Here is a 26,709-nt window from a genome sequence, read left to right on the forward strand (position 1 = left end):
CGCTGGGTGAAGGTCGAAGTCGTGCAGAACGGCAAGAACAACAGGCAGGTATCGGCGCGGCTGCGGACGAGGAGTTATGAGGTGAGAGGTCGGACAAATGGGAGCCAATATGGAAACCAACGGCGATCCACACTATGATGGTGATATGGGAATCCCAACGACAAAACATGATGCACCAGGCGGATGGCTTCCTCGAGGAAAAATGGCGGATCGGCCTGTAATGGAGGCGCTTGCTTTCCCGCCAACAATAGTTCATGCTGGGTACCAAAACTTGAGATGCAAGTTTAATTGAAATCGCAATTTGGAACAATGTCGTGGGCAATTATTTTCACGGGAAGCCTCAATTCATTCGCAACCAACATCAAGGAAGTCCGCTCGCAGCCTCGATGCAACTCATGGCTGTCTCTTTCCCCTGCCGATTCATCCTCTCTCCTCTTCCGGTTTCTTTGCCGCGTTTTTTCTTTTTCCTCCACAAACATTTATTTTTACCTTCTACTAAAGTCATCTCCATTTCACACAGAATTGTTAAAAACAATATTACCTGAAACTAAAAATCCTACAAGTATATAATAACAACAAAGGCGGAAGTGACGAATCCGTAACAATAGTAACTGCTCCATTTGCAATAACATTGCTAATCATACTATAATTTGAGAAGTGTTTGTTCGTGCATGTTTGTTTGTTGACTTATATGCACTCCTGAACTGCAGGATGGAATTAAATGAAAACTGTTAGTTGCACTGATAGGAGGTGGATGGGTGAGAGAGGAGGGGAAGGAAGGGGCGAGAGAGGAGGGGAAGGAAGGGGTGAGAGAGGAGGGGAAAGAAGGGGTGAGAGAGGAGGGGAAGGAAGGGGTGAGAGAGGAGGGGAAGGGTGAGGAGGTGAAGGGGTGAGAGAGGAGGAAAAGGGGTGAAAGAGGAGGGGAAGGGGTGAAAGAGGAGGGGAAGGGGTGAAAGAGGAGGGGAAGGGATGAGAGAGGAGAGTGGGGGAGAAGGATGGTGCACGGGAATGTTTTGGGCAGTTAAAAAAACAAATTGTCCTGGAGGTTATATACAGTCACGTGAAAAAGTAAGTACATCCCATGTAGAGTTTTGACTTTTTCAACATACTTCAACATACAGCTATTTGATCTTCATTTCAACAATATTGATAGATAAAGGTGATATAATATAACAAATATCATGAAACATTTACATTTTGTAGTCCATTGTATAATTTAAATAAACATAAAGGCAAATTTCGCATGTGGAAAAAGTAAGTACACCCCTACATTTATCACTACTTCAAATACCTCAAAATTAGAATCAGGTGCACCAGCTCAGGTGCAAAAGATTAGAACATAGTTAGAGAGGATCTTGGAGGAACCTGTATTATTTAAACCTCAGACATTAAGTTTGGTTTGCTCTTTGTTGTTGAAGTGTGCAGTGTCACCATGCCTCGATCAAAAAGCTCTCTGAGGCCTTCAGAGAGAAGTTATAGATGCCTACGAGTCTGGGAAGGGAATTAAAAAGATCTCCAAACAATTTGAAATCAATCATTCGACTGTCCGGAAGATCATCTACAAGTGGAGAAGATTCCAAACAACTGCCAACTTGTTCAGACCAGGCCGCCCCAGCAAGTTCAGCCGAGAGCAGACCACAAGATGCTGAAAGAAGTCTCTTAGAACCCCAGAATGCCTTCACGGGACCTACAGGTAGCTCTTGCCACTGTTGATGTCAAAGTGCACAAGCCGACCATTAGAAAGAGGCTGCACAAATTTGATCTACATGGAAGGTGTGCCAGGAGGAAACCTTTGCTGTCCAGAAAGAATATCAGGGCAAGACTAAAGTTTGCCAATGAACATCGAGGCAAAGACCAGCACTTCTGGAACAATGTGCTCTGGACAGATGAGATAAAGGCAGAGCTATTTGGCCACAGTACCAGAAGACATGTTTGGCGAAAACCAAAGACAGCATTTGACCACAAGAACCTGATACAAACTGTAAAGCATGGTGGTGGAAATATTATGGTTTGGGGCAGCTTTGCTGTATCAGGGCCTGGGCAGCTCACCATCATATAATCCACGATGAATTCTTCATTGTACCAGAGAGTGCTTGAGGATAATGTGAGGCCATCTGTCGGAAAGTTGAAGCTCAACCGAAGGTAGACCTTGAAACATGACAATGACCCTAAGCATACCAGTAAATCCACCAAGGAATGGCTGAAAAGAAAAAATGGAGGGTTCTGGAATGGCCAAGTCAAATCCCAGATCTAAATCCCATCGATATGTTGTGGGGGGATTTGAAACGAGCTGTGCATGTGCATGTAGGGACAATGACAGGGAGATCAGGAGAAGTGGTGGAAGTATTGGTTAGAGGAAGAGTGGACATTCGTTGTGTGCAGGAGACGAGATGGAAGGGAAGTGGTGTGAGAATGGTGAAGGGTAGGCAGGGACAGAAATACAAGTTTGTGTGGCAAGGGTGCCCAGCAGGCGTGAATGGTGTTGGTGTCCTGTTTTCTGAGGAGTTTGTAGACAGTGTGGTGAGTGTGACGAGAGTGAGTGATAGGTTGATGATGGTGGTAATGATGATTGGAAAGCTCTTGGTGAACGTCATCTCGGGATATGCTCCGCAGGTTGGTCGGAGCGATGAAGAGAGGGACAAGTTCTGCTGTGCGATAGAGAAGCTGATGGAAAGCGTGAAAGATAAGGAAGTTGTTGTGGTAGGAGGAGACCTAAATGGACATGTGGGAAGGAGTATGGATGGTTTTGAGGGAGTTCATGGGGGTTACGGATATGGTGTGAGAAATGGAGGAGGTGAAAGGATTTTGGAGTTTGCTGATGGAGCTGATTTGTTGATTTGTAATACTCAGTTCTAAAAAGAGGATAATAAGCTTGTTACATACACGTCAGGTGGGTCGACGACAACTGTTGACTACCTGCTGGTGCGTAGGCGAGATATGGGGCACCTCCGGGACACAAAGGTGATCCCGGGGGAGGAGGCTGTTTCACAGCACCACTTGGTTGTCTGCGACATAAGGGTGAAAAGTGCGAGGAGAGCTCGGCGGGTGAAGTACCAACCGAGAATGAAGGTGTGGAGGTTGAAAGAGGTGACAGTGAAGGAGGCATTAAAAGAGAGGCTGAGTATGGTCGAGGATGATGTGGTTGAGCTTGAAAGTGGTTGGATGTCAATGAAAGATAGTCTGTTGGGAGCCGTTGGTGAGGTATGTGGATGGACAAAAGGACCACCGGGGCACTCGGAAACATGGTGGTGGGATGATGAAGTTGGAAAGAAGATTGACGAGAAGAGGAAGAAGTTCAAGGAGTGGCAGAAGGTGAAGGGTATGGGGGCAGAAAAGGCAGAGCATGAAAGTTATAAGGCAGCCAAGAAGGCTGCAAAGAAAGAGGTAGCAAAGGCGCAGGAGGCATGTAGGAAAATGTTCGGAGAACGCTTGGATTTGGAAGAGGGTCAGAGAGCGGTGTTCAGGATTGCAAAGCAGATAGCGAAAGTATGATGTGATGGGGGTGAGTTGCTTGAAGGATGAAGTGGGACAAATCGTTGTGGACCCAGATGGAATTAAAGGAAGATGGAAGAGATATATGGAAATACTGTTGAATGCAGAGAATGAATGGGATGGCAATATCGAGAGTAACCCAGTTTTAGGACCGGCAGAGAAGATAACCGAGAAGGAAGTTGAGGAAGCGATTAAAGCAATGAAGAGTAGAAAAGCAGGAGGGCCGACGGGAGTTGTGGGAGATATGTTGAAGGCAGCAGGAAGTTGGCGTGTGAAGAGAATGACAGAGATCTGCAATCTGGTGGTGAAAGAAGGCCGCATTCCAGTGAATTGGGAGCTGAGTACCCTCGTCCCTCTATACAAGGGGAAAGGTGACCTCCTGGACTGTGGCTCGTATTGAGCGATAAAGTTTTTGGAGCATGGAATGAAGGTATTGGAAAGGGTGTTGGAGAAGAGGATAAGGAAGAAAGTGAAGATTGACGAAATGCAGTTTGGATTTTTGCCAGGAAGAGGAACGACAGACGCACTTTTTATTGTGAGGCAGTTGCAGGAGAAGTACATGGAGAAGAGGAAGAAGTTGTTTCTTGGGTTTGTTGATCTGGAGAAAGCATTCGATAGGGTTCCACGTGAAGTAGTGACATGGGCATTGAGGAAGTTAGGAGTGGAGGAATGGTTGATCAGAGTAGTGATGGGAATGTACAAAAGAGCGCGCACAGCTGCAAGGACGAAGGACGGGAACAGTGGTGAGTTTGAGGTGAAGGTGGGAGTGCATCAGGGGTCGGTACTAAGTCCACTACTATTTGTAGCTGTGATGGAGGTGCTGGCTCAGAACTTAAAGGAGGGTTTACCGTGGGAGTTGTTGTAGGCAGATGATCTGGTGTGGATTGCAGAAAGTATGGATGGACTGAAGGAGAAGATGAATAAGTGGAAGGAATGTATGGAGACAAAAGGTCTGAAGGTGAATATCGGAAAGACGAAGGTGATGGCAAGTGGTAAAGCATGTGGTGAGGTGGAAAGAACTGGGAAGTGGCCGTGTGCTGTGTGCAGGAAGGGTGTCGGAGTGAATTCCATTCAATGTACAATGTGCACCGAATGGGTTCATCAAAAATGTAGTGGTTTGAGAGGGTCATTAACCAGTGTGGCAGCTACATTCAAGTGTAAGGTGTGCACAGAGGGAGCTGCAGATGGAGGAAATGTTGAGTTGGATCTTGGAGACGGCGTGAAGCTGGAAGGTGTGAAAACGTTTTGTTACCTAGGAGACGTGCTGAATGGAGAAGGTGGATCAGACTCGGCAACGGTTGCTCAAGTGAGATGTGCATGGAAGAAGTTTCGGGAACTGAGTGGCGTGCTGATGAGGAGGGGAGTGTCGTTGAAGCTGAAGGGAAAGGTGTATGCTGCATGTGTGAGAAGTGTTATGATTTATGGGAGCGAGACATGGGTACTGAACGTAGAGCAGCAACGAAGGCTGTAAAGTGTGGAAATGCGAATGGTTCGGTGGATGTGTGGAGTATCGTTGACAGAGAGGAAGACAAATGATGAATTGCGAAAGATGATGGGAATAGAGCCTGTGATTGATGCTGTGAAGAGAAACAGGTTGGGATGGTTTGGTCATGTGTTGAGGAAGCATGAAAGTGACTGGTTGAGAAGAGTGATGGAAATGAATGTGGAAAGAAGTAGAGGATGGGGAAGACTGAGAAAGACTTGGCTAAAGGTGGTGGAAGAAGAAATGCGGGCAAGGGGGTTAACAAGGGGAGATGCAGAAAATTGGGCAAAATGGAGAAGATCGTCATGAAGGCTAACCGCAAGGCTAACCCCCGCTCTTGCAGGGAAAATGGCCTTAAAATGCCTGTTGTTGTTGTTGTGCATGCAAGAAAGCCCTCAAACATCACACAGCTGAAATAATTCTGCATGAAGGAGTGGGCAAACATTTTTCCCAGTCGATGTCAGAGACTGGTAGACAGTTCGAAGAAACGCCGACTTTAGTTGTTTCTGCCAAAGGGGGCAATACCACCGATTAGAGCCAAGGGTGTACTTAATTTTTCCACATGTGAAATTTGCATTTATGTTTATTTCAATTATACAATGGACTACAAAATGTAAATGTTTCATATTTGTTATATTGTATCACTTTTATCTGTCAATATTGTTGAAATGAAGATGAAATAGCTGTATGTTGAAATATGTTGAAAAAGTCAAAACTTTACATGGGGTGTACTTACTTTTTCATGTGACTGTATGTATGTATGTATATATATATATATATATATATATATATATATATATATATATATATATATATATATATATATATATATATAGTTGTGGTTTTGAGAATAAAGGCAACCCCCCCTTTTAGTTAGTTGCACCACAACATGTAGCCTCGCTTTCGCCAGTTATTTCTTATTTAATGTTAAGTATCGTCTCCTTCCCAGTGTTTGTATGCATTGAGGCAGGTAAGTAAGGGTAGGCCTCATTGGGCCTGGGCCTAGGACATGACATGCCATGCCATGTGCTGGGCCTAGGACAAGTCGAGGAGGCCCGAGGGAGGAGTCGGAGGGCGTGGCTGGTAAGCAGCAAACAGCCAATGTGAGCTAAAGGGGAGTGGCCAGCAACGGTGGCCAATGAGGACTAAGGGGAGTAACTGATGGGGGGCTATCACAACACATGACCTCCGGCGGCCAGTGGAACATTCTATTGGGGCTCCGGGGGGGATAAAAGACCCGCCCCGGACCCCCGAGAAGTGGCAAGCGCTCTGCTCTCCGTGTTCTGCCCCGTTCTCCCTGGCTCTGCTCTATCTTTTGCCCTCGCTCTCTTGGGAAACGCTCTCGCAGGACGATCTCTCTCGTGGCCCTATACGCCGGCGATCTCTTTGCCTTGACTCCCTGCACGTGCGCTTTTGCCTCGCCGACTTCGGGACACGCTGCGGAGATTCCCGTACGTGCACGGCTGAAGCAGACGTCCCTGCCGCGAACATCACCAAGGGGGAACGCCCAACGAGCCGTCCGGGGCGAGCTGCACCAAGCGGCCGCGCTTTGAGTGCGTCCTCTTCTTCCTCCCTTTCCCCGAGTGAGTCAGAGGGCCCTTGTCTGGGAACGGAAGTAAGAACGGTTAAGTTTCTCTCCTGTGTCTCTTTTCTCTGACCATTGTACAATTGTTAATAAACCTGTGTTGTTTCCAACTTGGCCGTTTACGTCTTTTCACCATTGGCCTCGCATTGCACGAGATAAAACCGCTCGATCGGGTTCCTAGTAATTAACGGCATGAGTTACGCGACACGCAAACCGCTCGGGCGTATCAGACCAGCGTGACTCATGTGAGGTTCAGCCCCCGTCCTCGCAGCGGCACGTGTATCGAAGGTACTCGGGTATTTGACCGGAAACCCTTCCACGCGCTTGCTGCGGGTTTGGCGGCTGGAATTGCTCAGCAATCCGCCCCCACGAGTGTAGAGTGGGTAGCGGCCTCGTGGACTCGAAGCTCGAGGGGGAGAAGGGCTTAATCCCCCCTCAGTACGTCGACGGGCTCGAGATCCGCAACAATATATACAGTGCATTCAGAAAGTATTCAGACCCCTTCACTTTTTTCACATTGTTACGTTGCAGCCTTCGGCTGATATCGTTTAAATTCATTTTTCCCTCATCAATCTGCACTCAATACCCCATAATGACAAAGAGAAACAGGATTTTAGAAAGTTTTGCAAATTTAGTAAAAAGAAAAAAACTGAAATATCACATTGACACAAGTATTCATACCCTTTGCGATGACACTTGAAATTTAGCTCAGGTGCCTCCCAATTCTCTTGATCATCTTTGAGATGTTTCTACACCTTGATTTGAGTCCACCTGTGGTAAATTCAATTGATTGGACATGATTTGGAAAGGCACACACCTGTCTATATAAGGTCTCACAGCTGACAATGCAAATCAGAGCAAAAACCAAGCCATGAGGTCGAAGGAACTGCCTGCAGAGCTCAGAGACAGGATTGTGTTGAGGCACAGATCTGGGGAAGCCGACAAAAAAATCTCTGCTGCATTGAAGGTTCCCAAGAGCAAAGTGGCCTCCATAATTCTTAAATGGAAGAAGTTTGGAACAACCAGGACTCTTCCTAGAGCTGGCCGCCCGGCCAAACTCAGCAATCGGGGGAGAAGGGCCTTGGTAAGAGAGGTGAACAAGAACCCGATGGTCACTCTGGCTGAGCTCCAGAGATCCTGTGTGGAGATGGGAGAAACTTCCAGAAGGACAACCATCACTGCAACACTCCACCGATCTGGGCTTTATGGCAGAGTGGCCAGACGGAAGCCTCTCCTAAGTGAAAGACACATGAAAGCCCGCTTGGTGTTTGCAAAAAAGCACCTAAAGGACTCTGTCTGTGAGAAACAAGATTCTGTGGTCTGATGAACCCAAGATTGAACTGTTTGGCTTGATGTTGATGGAAACAATTCCTACAGGTGTCCCAACCTCTGCTGATTACTTGATTACAAACCCCCTGTCTGTATAAAAGCGGTATTGGAACAGACTGTTATTACACCCTCTGAAGCATTATTTGGACAATATTGCACTGCTGCAGGAAGTAGTATATTGGAAACTGGAGGAAACTCTGACAGGAAGAGGTCTGGCAGACCCAAAGCCACAACAGAATCAGAAGACAATTTCTGAGAGTCAACAGCTTGCGTGATAGGTGGCTCACAGGACAACAGCTTCAAGCACAGCTTAACACTGGTCGAAGTAAGCAAGTCTCAGTTTCAACTGTGAAGAGAAGACTTCGAGCTGCAGGTTTGACAGGTCGAGTGGCAGTAAGAAAGCCATTGCTAAGATGGCAAAATAAGAAAAATAGGCTTGCCTGGGCCATGAAGCACCGCCAGTGGACGACTGAAGACTGGAAGAAGGTCTTTTGGACCGATGAATCAAAATTTGAAATCTTTGGTTCATCACGCAGGGTTTTTGTACACTGTTCAAGAAGGCGAAAGGATGGTTCCGCAGTGTGTGACATGAACTGTCAAACATGGAGGAGGAAGCGTGATGGTCTGGGGTCTCTATATATATATATGGGAGCATACGTTGGTTCAGCACGTCACTGCATCCTTGGACGACTCATCAGCACCATCCCAACACTACTGTGTGTGCTACGGAATGAGGTGTTTTTACGGCGGCCGGAGTGCAAATCCTGCCACCAACCTCCTTGAGAGAGGACCCAGTACCCTGGTACTCATTTTATCGACCCCAGAAGGATGACAGGCTGAGTCAAACCCACCTGGTATTAATTCAACAGCTGAACGGGATTCAAACTCAGGACGCGGAGGTTCAGGGTGGGGAAACACCCAAATTCTCTTTAGGTTAATATGCATAGCATATTTACATGCTGACGCTGACGGTGGGAGGGGGTTTACAAGTCGTATGAAAATACACCAATTCTAGGAGAATTAAGCGATCTCTAACTCCGGAGGTCTTAACCCACATTCAAGGACGGGTTCTTCACTAGTTTTGACAAAATACCCAGTTGGGTCTAACTCGTAAAATGCTATTCACAAAAGATTAATCTTTGCAGATATGAAACAGGAACGAAAGTCTTGGAGATAAAGAAGCAAAAAAACCTCGTCTCAATACGTATATGGATTGAAACCTGCTTTTCAGTTATCTATCATATTGTTGTGGATATGAGAATTGTGTTTTTTTTATTGTGTAATGAATTGTAAAATATCACCCTCCTTCCTCCAGTTGTTGTGTATAAAGGTCAAAAGGTCGTTCCCGTAGTTATTTCATATACCACACGTAGCCAATCATATATCCTTCTATACAGTTATCTCCTTATTCTATGTAGCTTAAGGCCTTGTCTTCCATTAATTTAACACTCCATTGCACCGAATTCAAATAGAGTAGATTCCCTTTCATTCCCATTCCTAAAGCATCCATTGCCAACTGCATTTGGGCGGTTTTCTTCATCCCAAAACTCCATTGAGCACGCGGCCAGCTCGGAGAAGAAAGGCGTGCCTCCGCACCTCGTCATAGGAAGGAGGAGTGAGTCAGCCCCGCTCAACCAATCCAGCACGAAGGGGTTTGGCTTGAGAGGGCGGAGAACGATCTGGGAGGTTCGCGAAGGTTCAAGGGTGGGGCTTATATAACCCGCGGGAGACGCCCCCACCTCAGATGAGAGACAGAGGATGAGCCCTTGGAAAGCACGCGACGCTCCTGAGATGAGCTGCGTGATCCAGGAGAGGAGAGAGGGATGTCCCATGAGCTTTGAACCACCGCAGCTTTAAACCACCACAGCTTTGAGCTTCGACGGCAGTTTCGACCGTGGCCGCGAAGGAACGGTGGCTGCTGAACGTGCCGATCGAGAAGGGGGCGGCGGCTGCTCACTCCCGGCCCGACCTTGCTCCGGTTCCAGTTGGACCTTCCTCTCCTTCCAGCCAATCGTTCCTGCCTTCATCCCCCATTCGTGTGAGTTTGATTGTAGTCTGTCTTTTTGTCTTGTCCTGGGGTACTAAGTAAGACTGCATAGGTAAGCTAAGGTGCACTGTGTCCGCTTCTTCTTCTTCTGTTTTTATTTTATTATCCTTCCTCCTCCTTGGTTTCTTTTAATTGTGTAAATATTAGTAACAAATTATATTTGTCTTTCATATCTTTTGTCTTCTTCTTTCCATTACATCCTTCGTCTTTGTCTTTTCCCCATTGGACACCTGTGGCACGATTTGGCCAACGTTTCAGGATCGGGTTTAGTCTTTGCTAATGACTCGAACTTCGGGTTGCTAAAAACCGCTCGGCAACTAGACCATCCAAACCGGGGTTCGAGCGGGAGTCCCTCCCTTGCTCACGGTCAGGAGTGGCACTCAGGTCCTTGGGACTTTTTGTAGACCAAATACCCTGGCTGCTCCCGACCAGGAGGAGCGTTGGGACCCCCCAGGACTCATGTCGGTCAGTCGCGGACAAGGGGACTAATCCCCCCTTCTTAAGGGGAAAAGGCCGACGGAGAGATCCGTAACAAATTGGTGTCAGGAGTGTCGGATTCGGACCTGAAGCGCGAATAGCGCGCTCAAAATTTCGAGTGGCCCGAGATTTTATTTTTAACATCCTAAATTGAAAATCGTGCCATGGATGGTCAAGGCGACGGGATGCCGGTGGGGGAAGTAGAGGGTGTAGAGTCGACCCAGGACCTCGGGGAAATGTATGTGGGAGAAATGGAGGAGGAGAACAAGGAGGAGGTGGTTGAGGAGGTATCAGGTGCGCAAAATGGCGCCCTCGCGCACGTGGTTACAGCGGCACCAAATTTCGCCGCGCCCGTGACAGTAGCAGCGCAGCAAATGGACTGGGGCCTATTCATGCTGCAAATGCGGGCCCTCATGGAAGAGAACAGGGGGCTGGGAGACCAAATTAAAGGGATGGAAAGCAGAATGAGGGACGAAGCGAGGGGTACTAGTGAGCAATTAAGAGACGGGTTAAACAATATGGGAAATAAATTTGAGGGGTTAGACAAGAAATTTGAGGGTAAATTTGAGGGGCTCGGAGGCAAATTGGAGGGACTCGGAGGCAAATTGGAGGGACTCGGAGGCAAATTGGAGGGACTCGGAGGCAAATTGGAGGGACTCGGAGGCAAATTGGAGGGACTCGGAGGCAAATTGGAGGGACTCGGAGGCAAATTGGAGGGACGCGGAGGCAAATTGGAGGGACGCGGAGGCAAATTGGAGGGACGCGGAGGCAAATTGGAGGGACTCGGGGGCAAATTTGAGGGATTCGGAAGCAGATTCGGGGACAAACTGGGGGGCATGGTTGGCCAAGTCAAAGAAATTAATGAGGGGTTGGAGAGGGACAGAGACCGCAGGTTGGGCGAGCAGGTCCCACGGGTGCACGAGGAGGTAACGCGAGTCGAGGAGCACTGGTTGGGCGAAGTGGAGAAAAGCACGGGTAAAATGACGGGTATAGAGACCGCGACCCGGGGTATGGGGCAGCCGGCGACCGCTGAGGTAGGAGAGAAAATTTTATTAAAGCCAGCGGTTGTCGAGGTGAATAAAGAAAGAGCAATAGTTATGGTTGAAATTGAAAAGACGACGGAGGTAGCCCGGGAATTGAAGGGAGAGATGGATATTGCTCAAAGTCTGAATGCACATCCTGATGCCGTACTTGCTAATCCTTATAAAGATTTGCAGGTGCGCGTGGAGAAGAGGATCCCAAAGGTGAGACGGGCTGTATATGGCGCTAAGAGGTTTGTCGGCAGAGTGTTCGGCGCGAAGAGAATTGTCGCGCGCTTGGGATTGAGGAAGCACCCGGGCGTTCATGGAAGGTCCTTTGTGTGCTGTGTTAAAGCGAATGGCACGCGTGTGAGGAAAAAGTGTGCGTCAAAGAGTGTGCGTGTTGTAAAGTGTGGGAGTGATACCGAGTGCGAGCGAGAATGCACGTCGGGGTGTACGGAGTGTGACAAAGGGAGTGAGAGCGATACGGAGTGTACGTGCGAGGGTGAGTGTGACACGGAGAGTAAGGTGGTGGTGGAACGTGTGCGAGGAAGCACACCTGAGTTGGTTGTGGCGCAGGTGTGGGAGAGCCCATCGGAGCGCGTTAGTGGGTGGATGCAAGAGTGCACGCCCATGGTGAGTGGTACGGAGTATGTACTGAGTGAGGAGAGTGCGCAGGACGGTGCGCGAGGTGTGTTAAGGAAGTGTGCAAACGTCGTGTGCGCGAGAGGTGTGGTGTGTAATGGGGAGTGCGGTGGTGGAATGGACGGAGTGTGTGGGATGCACTGGAGGCGCCGAGACGCTGGGTTTAGTGAGTGTGAAAAGGGTCGCGTGTGCGTTTGAGCATGTGAGTAAGGCATCGACGTTGAACGGGGTAGCGTTTAGGGTGACAGATAGCCGACGCGGGTGCTCGGTGCGTGGCGCGCTTTGTTGGATGCGAAGCTTTGCGCGGATCGATGCTGCGTCGCCCCGCTACGGAGCGTCGCGCACGATTCGGGTCGGGCCCCGCACTGAATGGTCGGAGCCGCGTCAGAGCAGCGATCGGCACGATTCCGGGGAAGGGAGCCGAGTCGGATCTTCGCCCCCTGGCGGGGACGGGGTTCCGACCGGGCAAGCCTCGGTCATCGGGCCGGAGACCGCAAGGTTCCGAGCTGCGATGATGCGTGGAACCTCGGCCCGAGCATGCCTCCTCCCCAGAATCGTGAATGCCGGACGGACCCAACTGCAGGCAACAAACCACCCGAATTCATTGCTCGGCTTTGCGAAGCCAGGCTTTGAAAATATAATGACGCACCGAGGCTCAAGTATAGCGGACTGTGATAATGATAGTGTTTTTGATCCGAAATTTGAAAAGCAAAATTTGATGATTGGCAGATTGATGATTGGCAGATGATTGGTAGAGTGATTGGCAAATTTTTAATTGGCTGGAATTTAGTGAGCAAAATTTATAGTGAGCGATGCCCGATGTGGTGGGATGGCAACTCTGCCATCCCTCACAAAGGGGGCAAAGGAGCAGTAGGTTTATGGGGTTGGCAGTGAAAACTAGCCCGGGAGGGTTAGGATATCGTGTGTAGGGATCTAGAGAAGATGACCATAGGTAACGGTAAGGTTAAGTAGCGACTTTGAACAGGTAGTCGAGGACATAGAGAGGGTAGCTGGATGATAATGACGAGGGAGCGCAATAGTTTAAAGGGGCGACTGACTAGGAAGCGCAAGTTCCAGAGGGGAGTAGTTAGACAAGATGATGCCGTGTGTTTGAGAATCGAAAGTGTATTGAGTGTGGAAGTGTATGGAGCAGTGAGTGAGGAACGATTGAGATTGCACAGGTGTGCAACTGAACAGGTGTATGGAGCAGTGTGTGAGTGAGTGATGGTGATGTGTGTTGTGCTGACCAAATGGTCCAGGGAGGAAGGAGGGTGCAGGTGGCACCAGGTGAGATTGCACAGGTGTGCAACTACAGGTGAATGGAGAATGGTTGTATGGAATAAATGGTATGGAATATATGGAGTATGGAATGGATGGTATGGAGTGCGTATGGTGGAAACTGTGGAGTGGAGTGGATGGTGCGAAGGTGTAAATGGGGGAAGAGTGGACCCCTATCACAAATACCCGGGGAGGGTAGTTTAAGAGTTAGGTAGAGGGTACAGGTAAATTGTGGTTGGATATTGGCATCTGTGGTGCGTGGTGGAAGAATGATGGTTGAATGGGTGCATTAGTGTCGTGGAAATGGCTGGGCGTGTAGCCTGTTAGTGTGTGTAGTTGGTTGGGCACTCCGCCACTGTTAGGATGTCGGCCAGGTGAGGCCGCAGGTGGGCTCTGGGAGCCGGTAGAGTTGTTGTGGATGGGGCCCGAGGATCCGGAGGACGGACCCAGGTAGCCCAGTGCCAGAGAGGGCAGCGAGTGGGGTAAGCGCCAAGGAGGGCCTTCCCCAGTTAGATAGGTTAGGTCAAGGAGCAGGTAAGCTCGGAGGCAACTGCAGTGGTGGAGGTGTGCAGGTGGGTAGACCTGCTGGGAGAGCTACATGACTCAGCCCGGAAATTGTGCAAGGGCACAGGGAGTTGAACCGGGGGAGTGAGACCCCAAATTGATGAAGAACCACAGTTTGGTCAATGGGAATTTGGTTCTTAAAACCACATAGAGTAAGATTGCCAATGGTTTGGCAGGGGAAAGACCCCGGGTAGTGTAAAGTGTGTTAATGTCATTTAGGAAGTAGTTAGGTTTAAAATCTCCTTGCACCATCGACATCCACTCACCTGAGGTAACAGGACTCCACACCATGCCATGTTTTTGTTATTTTATTGTGCAAATGTTTGGAATGTGAGATGCATCATGACGTGGGTGTGACATTGTGCTGTTGTTCCATCTCTCCCTCCGTATGAGGATTGATGATGAATTGGGTGATGGCAAATTTTGGTTAGAGGGATTGTGGTGACGAATTTGGTTTAGGGGAAATATGGGGGAGACGTGACAGTAGTGACGAATTTGTAAATGTGTAGGTTTTTGTAAATACGGGGAGGGGCAAGGGGGGGTAGTGTAGGTCACATGTGGGGGGCGTACGGTAGGGACGAGCATTTCTCACTTCGCTCTCCGTACGCACCTCGTCCTGCATTACCTTGTTTGATGTGTACCCTTGTGACCCTACCCCTCGCTCACCTGTCTTCTTCCACCCCCCCCCCCCGTCTCCCACCCGAGGACTGTGCGCCACGGGGAGCGTGCGGGAGTCCGCCAGTGTGTGCCCGAAACTCCCGCAACTAGCTGTCTGCATCGATGCACCACCGTATGGACCACATGTCTGTGGCTGAGCACCACTCATGGACCCCATGGGTTGGGGCGTGGCCCCTCTGCTGGAACCGGCCATGATGGCCCGAGATCTTGCTGGTGGACCTTGGTCACAGGGCACCTATGCCCCACAGGTGAACCCCCTAGTCGGCCCTGTGGGCCATAAATAAAAAATGGACACGTTTTGTGCAAGTTTATTTCCAGCAAATAGGCCGCCAGCAAAGAAGTTGACAACATCTGGAAGAGCATTAGCCAGCAGAGGGAGCCGAAGAGGAAGACCAGCACCAGGGTTTGTTGGGTTCATTTTTATTATTGAACTGTGGTGACTGTGCACCGATTGGTGCGTTTTGGTGCTTTGGTGCATTCTGGTGCTTTCTGGTGTGTCGATGCAGCACAGGCTGTCTCACCCCCCCCCCCCCCCCAAAAGAACAATCGCAGGTCCTGGGATTGTAAATAATGCGCCCCCACCCTAAGTGTTAGTTTGAAGACAATTCCGCAATTCGGTTAGCTGTGGGCGTGAGTCTGTTAGGTAGGGTGCAATGGAGCAGCGGGACATACTTATTTGCGTTTTAAAACTGTCATACTCAGGGTCAGGTTAAATGTAGAGGGAACTACACCTACGTGCCACACTAAAAGTAAAAGTAATAGGCCCGGGACGTGCCTAAGAGGAGGAGGGTGCAGTGTTGTGGATATGAGAATTGTGTTTTTTTTATTGTGTGATGAATTGTAAAATATCACCCTCCTTCCTCCAGTTGTTGTGTATAAAGGTCAAAAGGTCGTTCCCGTAGTTATTTCATATACCACACGTAGCCAATCATATATCCTTCTATGCAGTTATCTCCTTATTCTATGTAGGTTAAGGCCTTGTCTTCCATTAATTTAACACTCCATTGCACCGAATTCAAATAAAGTAGATTCCCTTTCATTCCCATTCTTAAAGCATCCATTGCCAACTGCATTTGGGCGGTTTTCTTCATCCCAAAACTCCATTGAGCACGTGGCCAGCTCGGAGAAGAAAGGCGTGCCTCCGCACCTCATCATAGGAAGGAGGAGTGAGTCGGCCCCGCTCAACCAATCCAGCACGAAGGGGTTTGGCTTGAAAGGGCGGAGAGAGAACGATCTGGGAGGTTCGCGAAGGTTCAAGGGTGGGGCTTATATAACCCGCGGGAGACGCCCCCACCTCAGATGAGAGACAGAGGATGAGCCCTTGGAAAGCACGCGACGCACCTGAGACAAGCTGCATGATCCAGGAGAGAAGAGAGGGATGTCCCATGAGCTTTGAACCACCGCAGCTTTAAACCACCACAGCTTTGAGCTTTGACGGCAGTTTCGACCATGGCCGCGAAGGAACGGCGGCTGCTCACTCCCGGCCCGACCGTGCTCCGGTTCCAGTTGGACCTTCCTCTCCTTCCAGCCAATTGTTCCTGCCTTCATCCCCCATTCGTGTGTTTGATTGTAGTCTGTCTTTTTGTCTTGTCCTGGGGTACTAAGTAAGACTGCATAGGTAAGCTAAGGTGCACTGTGTCTGCTTCTTCTTCTTCTGTTTTTATTTTATTATCCTTCCTCCTCCTTGGTTTCTTTTAATTGTGTAAATATTAGTAATAAATTATATTTGTCTTTCATACCTTTTGTCTTCTTCTTTCCATTACATCCTTCGTCTTTGTCTTTTCCCCATTGGACACCTGTGGCACGATTTGGCCAACGTTTCAGGATCGGGTTTAGTCTTTGCTAATGACTCGAACTTCGGGTTGCTAAAAACCGCTCGGCAACTAGTCCATCCAAACCGGGGTTCGAGCGGGAGTCCCTCCCTTGCTCACGGTCAGGAGTGGCACTCAGGTCCTGGGTAGGGCTGTCAACCGAGCCGAGACCGGGACGAAATCCCGGCGGTTTCGGCTTTCGAGACGGTCTCGGGACGGTCCCGAGATAAATTGACTGACGCAATTTCTCGGTAAAAAAATCCCGGTTAAAATTCCAACTTCTTGCAGATATTTTCCATAATAGAGGCATTTATTGAGCCTTGCTTTCATTACTCTGCTTCTGCACAAGCATCATTTTTCGCAAGTGCAGCTGAACTGACACAAACGATGATAGATAAAGTAAACTCGCTGTTCCAGGATTTTCCCCTTGTCAACAAACAATGCACTGCAAACGAATCCGAATTCCGAACCCGGATCTTCACCAACACCTAATCATGTCGTCCTTGTCACACACGCTGCATCTCCACAAAATTTCGTCCGAATCCGTCCACAACTTTTTGAGATATTGTGTTCACAAACAAACGGACAAACAGACAGGAGTGAAAACATAACCTCCATCTACCTTTGGTGGCGGAAGTAACGACATCAGGATGAAGGTCACAATGAAAATCCGCCGCATCGCGGCTTCATTTAAACCGTTGAATCCTTCCGCTGTATCACTCCGCCTCGCCCTCGCCCCGCTACGGTCACGTGTCCGTCCTTGGAGACGAGTTACGGAATGTGGTTGCTATGGTCTTTAGCACATTAATATCGAGGGACTCGCTCGAGCCCCGTGATTGGAGGGACGATGTTTATTTAGATTAAAAACACGTTTATAACGGATTATTCTACACACAATGTATTAATACAAGTACAATACATTATGTAGTTTTATGAAATGAGTTTTTGATGAACGTTTATGTTTAATTGCAACGCTAAATCTATAAATTGTAAGAATCCCTCGGGGTTTGGTTTGACGGTTTGAATGTGAAAGTATTTTGGTTATCTTATCTCCACTTTAGGCCTGATAAGTTGATTACGTTTACTTTAGTCACAGAGTCAAAATAAGGAGGGGGGGGGGGGGTGGGGGTGATCACTACACCGCCTGCTTTATAATTTACTCGGAGAACTACCCGGTATTGCCGGGCGGGGAAGGGGAGGGGAACGGGGGGGGGGGGGGGGGGGAGCGAGCCCCTTGGCTATCACAACTCACAAAATGATAATGAAACTCCAACCGGGACTCGAATATGCCTGGGCAGAAACATTTTCTCCCTCTCTCTGACATTCCGAGCAAGAAATTACACGACAATACAAACTGTAATGAGATAACCCGGTCCCATCGGTGGCCGATCATCTGCATGTAGGCGGTGTATTTTATTTCATCCCGGTAAATGGAAGCTAAGTCGGAATTTAAGTACTCAACATCAGAAATGAATTTTTTTCATTGTTGTTTATATATTGTAATGAAATTCCATTATTTTTGAAGCCTTATTATTATTATTATTTTATTTTTTTTACTTTGCCGGGAACCGAGCCGATCCGAGATCCCGTTATGAAAATTAAAAATTTATCGAGACGGTTCCGAGACAGGATTTTGAATCCAGCTAACAGCACTAGTCCTGGGGACTTTTTGTAGACCAAATACCCTGGCTGCTCCCGACCGGGAGGAGCGTTGGGACCCCCAGGACTCACGTCGGTCAGTCGCGGACAAGGGGACTAATCCCCCCTTCTTAAGGGGATAAGGCCGCCGGAGAGATCCGTAACAATATAACGCAAAGTGTTGTGTCTGTCTGTGCGTTTGGCAGTCTCCCGTTTCCTGTGGCTGCTTCCCGCGCTACCTTTGAAAAGTTCTGCTCGCAGGCAAAGCTCAACTTTCAACAAGAAGAAATGCATGATACTGTTGCGTTCGTAGGGGGTAGGCAGTGATTACCTTAGTCCAGGTAGAATTGCATCGGTAGTGTGCTCCGACTGTCGTGAAGAAGAAGAAACCCCATGTGTCATAAGTAGGGATCCGGTAGACCGTATGTCGTGTAAGCACGTATCTTCGTTCCCATTATGAGGGGTGGGGTTATGTTAATTAGTTAGGGATTATGGGTAATTAATCCCCTGTATGTAATGGCCTCTGTTATTTTTCCTCTGTTCCTTATGACACCAGCAGCACACACACACAAAGCCAGGCAATCGCGCATTTCTAGCACTAAATGAAAGCGACCGGAACCGGAACATTGAACAATACCGCTGACATTGCCAGCCGCGACATCACCACATCAAGCAGGCAGGGCCGTAAGGCCACGCCCCGAAGAAGAGCGATTTGTCCGGGATTGATTGGAGCAAGGACTGCTAAGATGGGACTATTGGATTGGTGGAGCAGGTACGGATGACGTCAGAGCCTTGAGTATAAAAGAACGCTCTCCCCGACGTTTTGGCATCTTGAGCAACGGACATTCATTGAGACACCACAATTTTATCCCTCTTGGTGCTCTCAATTTCTGGGTTTTGGTGGCGAGCGGTCGTCTCCCCGACATTTTGTCATCTCTTGTGGCTTTTCTCTCTCGGCATCTGGAGTTCATAAAGAGCAGTCACACATACGGTGCCTCTTGAGCTGGACTTGGAGGTGTTTGTGGAAGGTGGGCGCATTTGCGTGCTCTCTTGGCGCGGGGTTCCGGTTGAAAGCACGGCCGCATTTTTCTTTTGCTTGGCACATCGGTGTTGGTGAACAAGATCGACAGGGACGAGCGGGGGCAAGTGGAACGGGAGGCCTAGTTCCCGCTTGCGGCAGTGCAGCCTGTGGTTCCCGTGCAAGGACGTGGAGGCCTGTGACGATCCGGGACGATTCCTGACGAGGTTCAAGAGCCGCTCAGGGATAAGTGCCCACAAACTAACACATTTATTTTCACAGTTATTTTTCCCTTTGTCTGTATTCGAGTCTGTATGGGGCCGTCCCATTTAGGAATCTTATTTTGCCATGTTTTATTCTGTTACAGGCTTTTCTTCAATAAAGCCGGTATTTTTGTACAGTTAAATCCTGGGTCGGTTTGAGTTAATTGTTGCAGGTTAGAAGATTGCCGGTGGAACTGTGAAGGTAAGTGCTCGCGGCTCTTCCCCCCGCGCGTATAACAAAGGTCTGCCATCGGATCGAGCGCCTTGGAGTTAAAGCTTGCTTGGTCATCCGTGTCGCCCTGTGGTGTTCACTACAGGGTAGACACACGACAACACCAAACAAGGTACATTTTAAACGTATAAATACAACATGGAATCGCAGTTTTGTTTATTAACAGTGCATTGAGATATGGCCTGGGCTGATAGGATGCCCCCGAGGTACACATACTCGCCTCTAAGCTGTCTAGCCTGGGTTTGAATCTCGATCTAGCTATAAACTGTCATCGAGTTGTTTCACAGACGAGGTGAATCAGTGTGCCGCCCATCCAATGGCGGTTAAACTGGGCCTCCCGTCTACCGACATTAGTTCGTCGACGTTAAAAGTCCCCATGATGTCCTTCGCTAAGAGTCGGCGAGTTATCTCCGGCACCGTGGCCAAATTCCTGCACAAACTACTGCTGAGAAGGCAATGGCAACCCACCCAGTGTAACCCTTGCTCAGGAAACTGCTTCGGCAGCACGGACAACACTGTGACAGAGTATGAGAATTATCACAAAGTTGAACAAATCATGTTGGCGTTAATAACAGTACTATATACTGAAAGTCGTGGAACAAAGGTTGCAGGGCAAGGCGATCTTCTAATTAAAGTGAATCCCACACATTCAACATTGTGAACTAAAAACTAAAATTGTACCAGTAATTATTGGAGCAACGAGAATGATAAAGAAGAACCTTACAGGGATCTTAAAAACCATCCCTGGGAACATTACCACAGTTGGAGGCTCTACGGGGCTCAGTGATCCATCCTGAAAAGAGCCCTTGGAACAAAACTTTGAGAATAAGAAAACTTCACAAACTGGTCCATTAATCATGATCCCTTACTGAATGGGGATGGATACTTCGAGACCTGGGAGGACTCCGTTCCACCTTCTGAAACCCGCACATGGAGATAACAACACACACACACACACACACACACACACACACACACACACACACACACACACACACACACACACACACACACACACACACACACACACCTCTAATTTCTTGCCTTCCTTTCACTTAATGATAAACTGCACATACATTCCAGTGAAGAATACTTATTCTAGCTTCGCTCTGGATTATAGTCCCACCTTTTATGACATTTTCGCTCCAATCGATAACATCCATATCTATGCAGTCCACCGAATCATCATCAAAATCAATATGCATTCTTCCCATTGTTCTTTTGGTCTCTGTGAGCTGTGAAAATAAATGCCATCAGCAAACATTCTTACGAGTGCAGGGCAACATTATACAGTAAGGGACTATAAATATTCATTTTCTTTTTTTTGGAACAAAAATAAGGAAAGAAGAGGCTCCAACCTGCTCGATGTCATCACCAAAATCAAAGCCTTTCACTTTGGATGAATTCCAGTAGTCCTCCTCCATTGCTAGCTTGCTCATGTTTGCTGTGGAATAATAATAATAAACAGGTGAGAAAAGATAGAAGCAATCTACTTTTTACATGAAGGAAAGTCAAACAGGCAAATTTGCCCTCACTCATCCACGAGCCTAGATTTTGTATATCTACTATATAATTGAGATGTCTGTCTGTGTGTCTGTGGTCGCCATTTTTCCCAGGGATGGCTGAATGGATCTTCGTCAAACTTTCAGAGGTTCATCAGTGAGGGCCTGGAAGTGTTTTAGGCCAAAAAAAAAAGTTGAAAAAAAAAAATCGTTTTTTTGGAGTTAAAAAAAAATAAAAAAAATAATAATAATAATCGATCGATAGTGCCTAAGCTTTTAAATTAATGACAGTTATATACAAGTACACATTCGCATAAATAAATACGAAACAATCACCAGACATTTGAACACAAATAAATCAAACAATTCCGGAAGTACGTAGTACGGCTTCTTCTTCTTCTTCCTGTTCGGCATCACACAACGCAGAAATGGGATGAACACCACATTGCACATTCACCAGCATATATTTAACGAAAAGGTGATGAACACCCTTCCTCTCCTGCCTCCCCCCTCCTCCTCCCCCTTCCCCCCTCCTACCTCCACCCTCTCCCCCCTACCCCCTCTCCCCCCTACCCCCCATCCCTCCTCCCCCCTCCCCATTCCCCCCCTCCTCCCCCTTCCCCCGCCCGGCAACGCCGGGTACTTCGCTGTATAAGAGAGCTGTTGGTCTGTCTGTGTCGCCATTTTTCTCAGAGATTGCTGAACGGATCTTCGTCAAACTTTCAGTGGTTCATCAGTGAGTGCCTGGGAGCGTTTTAGGCCAAAAAAAAAAAAAGCTCGTTTTTTGGGGATTAAAAAAAAACAAACAAAAAAACATATCGCTCTATAGTGCCTAAACCTGATTAATAATTATAGTTATATACAAGTACACATTCGCATAAACAAATGCAAAACAATCACCAGACATTTGAACTCAAATTAATCAAACAATTCCGGGAGCGGTCGAAGTTGGTGGTTAGGCTTCTTCTTCCTGAACGTCATCATACTAGTCCCCCCACCCCCCAACATATGTATATGTAGTATATCTTTCCCCTCCCTCCCCAAGACTCGGTATATACCCTTCGACTCCCACTCCCTCTCCTGCCTCCCCTCCCCACCTCCCCCTTCACCCCCACCTCCCACCTACCCCCCGGAAACGTCGGGTACTCTTATTAGTTAAAAATAAAAAGAATCCAGCCTGTGCCATTTTGCAACCCAACACAAATTACATTTATATACATGATAACACAACACAAAATAAACATGTTGCAACATACTTTGGCTCCCAATCAAACAGTGAGCCATTTCATGAACCGGCAAGAAGAGAGCCAGCAAGCATGCTGTAACGCTGTGGTCATTTACCTTCTTGGCACAACTTGCCAGATTGCCATCTGTGACCCCTGACAAGCATCCAGGGCCCTTGTGGCCCTTGGGGAAAGTGAAACGGTTGGCTGAAACCAAAGATTGCCCAACAATGACAGTAAATAGTTACACAAAAGCAATAAAGAAACACAGACCCCTCCAAGGCTGAGAACCAAGTCGGTGCAGCCACACAGAGCATCTGGAATCTGTGCCAAAGAAATAGCAAACACCTCATTGCCTCAAATTAGGAAAAATATCTCAACCTCACCAAGAGACATAGTTCTGCACTGATGCAAAAAGCTGAAGCAATGTCACTTGCCCTGAAAACAACATGTCAACTAAGAAAAAAAGAAAAAAAACACAGGGGGAAAAAAAATGTTCCGAGACAAAATGAAAAAGTCAAAGATATCTTCAAAAGTGGAGACTGTCTTACTTAAAAAATATCACCTCAGTAGCATCTATATAGTCCGCCAATACATATCAAACAAGAAAAAGAGCAATCAGAGATTGCAAACCCTCGCCAGGATGTATTTTCAGTGGTTTTTAAGGCTTTTGTGTTAAAACAAATATGGCGGCCGAACCACGTGACCGATGACGTCATCATTTTTTTCCTAAACCAATTTATTCCTAGATTATGCTCAAGAAATTTCATCTTGATCGGAAGAAGTTTTGTACTTGTCGAATTATGACGTCATAATGGACGCACCTATGACATCGTCATTAACATATTATATTCCCCATGGAGAGTTCTTTACAATGAGCCATGTCTCAATTTTTTCTATTCAGTGCTTTCCGAGATATAGACGTGCAAAGTTTTTCGATTTTTCCAAGATGGCGGCCGAACCACGTCACCTATGACGTCATAATTATCATAAAAAATTATACAGGTGGAGTTAGACCAATGGTGAAAATTTCCTGTCAATCGGACCAAGTGTTGCAGAGAAAATCATAATTATTCTGTACGGACAAACAAACAGACAAACAGACAAACAAACGTACTCAAATGCAATATATACCCTCTCCTTTGGCGAGGGTAACTAGAGAGGTCATAGAACATGTCACTATGGAGTGTTCGAGTCTGTACTTCAATTTTAATAAAATGATGATTCTAAATATCATTTAAAAAATCCAGAAGTTTAGCACGATTGAAGCAGTCTTATATAATATACATCACCCTTATACATTGTAATAAGACGACGTTGAGCTGCAGTTCAGGAGAGGGAGGCTTAATTGAATACCATATGTAACGCAGCGTCAATCAGCATCATACAAAGCCATATCGACAGCCTCTTCAACCCGATGCCATGCCCTCTCATGCTATATATCGACATATAGCATTTTTTGTACTAGGGCATGCCCGTACTATATATATATCTAAAATTATATCCCCCCCCTCTATTTACATGAAATGGTTTGGTCCATTCGCAAAGCCAAAGCGAACGGCTTGCGAGTACGGTGACTATCCCCCCCCCTCTATTTACATGAAATGGTTTGGTCCATTCGCAAAGCCAAAGCGAACGGCGAACGGCTAAATCGCCATAGCTCGGTAACTACTTGTCCGATTAATATGAAACCTTGAAAAGGCACATCCTCAGGTCCCCAGCAATATACCTGGCAAGTTTCAAGTATATCGGACCCGTGGTTGTCGAGAAACAGCGGTCACAGACAAACACACAGACAAACACACAGACAAACACACAGACACACACACAGAGATTACTGGAATTATAGATAGATGATGAAGGTGATTTGTGATTTTGTGTTATATCGTGCTCAAGTATATAATTCAATATAAACAAGAAAGGAACTCGGTATGCCAGGCTGAACAGTTTACAATTTGTATCCCGAGGCCAGATCTGGATCCGGACCTGAACCAAAATTGAATCGCCTTGTTCTTGTCACATAACCAACTCATCCACCTAGTTTTGTCATAACTGATCCACAACTTTTTGAAATATCATGTTATATATCTTAATTGGCCCTATCTCTCATTGGTGAAGAATCACTTAAAAATTAATGTATCCGGATCTTCACGAAAATCAAATCAATTCATCCTTGTCATACACACCCAGCCTGCCCAACAAATGTCATCCAAATCAGGTCACAACCTTTGGAGATACCCTGCACACAAACAAGCAAACAACCAGGACAACTATTGGGGATGCCTCTTCGCGGTGTTTGTACCCACCAAAGCAAGTCGGGAGCCAAACCTTCACCCATTCTTCCTTGTTGCCCAGATTTGTCAGGGCAACAGGGTCACAGTCAGAGTGCGAATTGGTCCCCATGGACCATCCCTTTCCCTCTTATCTCCCTCTAACTCTGTTGTGGCCCTGACTTTGTGAAGGTGGGGGTACACCATCCTGGATATGGGGGTTCTCAGGGTCTCTCCTGGGAGATCGATCAGCTGTTCCCGTACCGCGGACTTGTTCAAGAGAACTGTCCGGGCTATATAACAACGACAACAACAACAACAACCAGGCAGGGGTGAAAACATAACCTGCATTCATCGCATATAGCAGAGGAAATAAAGAGCTAAAGGCAAATTAATTCCAAGTTTTACCGCCATTCTACTCAGTGTCTATTACATTACCCTATCTAACACATTGCATTAGTTTTTCGTGCCCTTTATGATGTCCTTAAAAACAGTATTTCCTGCTTGGAACGACTTTGAATTGTGTTTGACTGCCAGGCAGCCAGACAGAGTAAAACAAAATCGCACCAGTGTCCGAAGGAAGCAGTTCAGTTTGGCATTTTAATATGAAATAGGCAAAGCTTAGAAACGAATTAACCCCATTAGAATTACCTTTCAGAATTAAGCACGGTGAGTTAGAAAGGTTCTTCTTCATTTTTGATAGAGAGACAGACAGACAAATATTGAAGCGGCTTCACCGCATAAAAATGATCTCACTCCTCTCTGTGTATGCACGATCGGGATTAATTCAGAACCAAAGCACTCTAAAATGGCAGACTTATCTTCCTATCTTCCGATTCATGTTCAAAATACAACATTCAATTTAAATAAGTTATTTCTTGATCACAAGTTGACGATAATAAACTGACAAGAGACAGACAGACAGTCATTAACCAATTGCTTAACCATGCTTTTCACTTCGCGTGCACGGAGTAAATACAGATAGAAGAAAATAACTGAGCAAGCCAGATAACAAGCATCTAAAGACCAGAGAACAGCTAAATGACCTCACAAAAAAAAGAATAAAACAAAAACTTGTCAAGATAAGAAAAACGGACATTGCTGTCAGTCATGGAATATGCCAGACAAAAGTGCCCAGGACAAGAGAGTGCAAGCAAACGGGAGCAGGTATTTCAAAAAATACTGCCAATATAAAGACAACGTTAGAAGACAAACTCCAAATTACGTGAAAACAATATTTAAAGTAAAATAAAACATTCACAGATGAAGAAGAAAAATTCATGGAAGAGCAAGTTCAACAAGGAAGAAGTGAATGATCACCAAAAGAGGCATTGCCACCAACGCCACAATGGACGGATTTGACTTGCACTTGGAATAAACGTCCAACAATACAGACTTGCAAGAAGATTCCATCAGCAGATCAAGTTAGGGCTGCACTGATGATGGAAGATTGGAAGTCGAGTGTTGCCCTTCAAGAGGAGTTGGCACCCTGGACTTCTCGAGGACATGAGGACACAGCCCTGGTGCCAGAAAGAAAGAAGGACTGATGTGATGCAAGAGAGAGTCTTCAGACCGTGGCTCAACATCGGTAGGCCATTGGCAGTGCCAGGGTATTGCAGGGGAAAATGACGCAGGCCAAACCCTGAAGGGAGAGCACATTAATGCAGCCAAACCAATACCCAACAGCACAAGCACAGACAAGAAAGACAGAAGCAAAGACAGCATGGATGATAGTGGGGAGAAAGACAGAGAATAGCAGGAAAACAGAGATAAGGAGGAAAATGATGGGAAGATCAGTGTATACTGGAGAAAACAGTGGGCCAACAAAATACATATGAAATGAGACGAGACCATTCAGGTGAAGCCTACGGCTTTATGATATGTATAAAACAACAAGCGTACGAAAGAACATGAAGGAAAACAAGCCAATCACTTCAAAAACGATATGGTATTCCTAGAATACTTACCTTGCGCAGCCAACATGTTGCGAGCTAACTCTTATGTTTTTGAAGGTTTAAATTATTTTTTTGGGGATCCAGTGGTTGCTTGACCACGTGAGCGATGACATCATAAATATATATTCTCCAATATAATTGTTGCATAGATCACGCTCAACAAATTTCAAACTGATCAGACTAAGCGTTGTCCCTGTCGA

The 26,709-nt window shown here is 46.9% G+C and overlaps 1 protein-coding gene across 1 annotated transcript in view; it reads right to left on the reverse strand.

Annotated features, from left to right (window-relative positions):
- Positions 1 to 25,921, reverse strand: part of VIPAS39 (VPS33B interacting protein, apical-basolateral polarity regulator, spe-39 homolog) — a 117,130-nt gene extending 91,209 nt beyond the window's left edge. Inside the window, exons 1-3 of the mRNA XM_068129785.2 lie at positions 25,875 to 25,921; positions 20,918 to 21,003; positions 20,686 to 20,794 (exon numbers count right to left, since the gene is read on the reverse strand). Coding sequence (XP_067985886.1) covers positions 20,686 to 20,794; positions 20,918 to 20,998 — 190 coding nt within the window. The 5' untranslated portion in view covers positions 20,999 to 21,003; positions 25,875 to 25,921. The remainder of the gene's footprint in view (positions 1 to 20,685; positions 20,795 to 20,917; positions 21,004 to 25,874) is intronic.
- Positions 25,922 to 26,709: the final 788 nt, after the last annotated feature.

This window comes from Myxine glutinosa, chromosome 1, assembly GCF_964187855.1.
Source record: "Myxine glutinosa chromosome 1, kmMyxGlut1.1, whole genome shotgun sequence".
NCBI lineage: Eukaryota > Metazoa > Chordata > Myxini > Myxiniformes > Myxinidae > Myxine > Myxine glutinosa.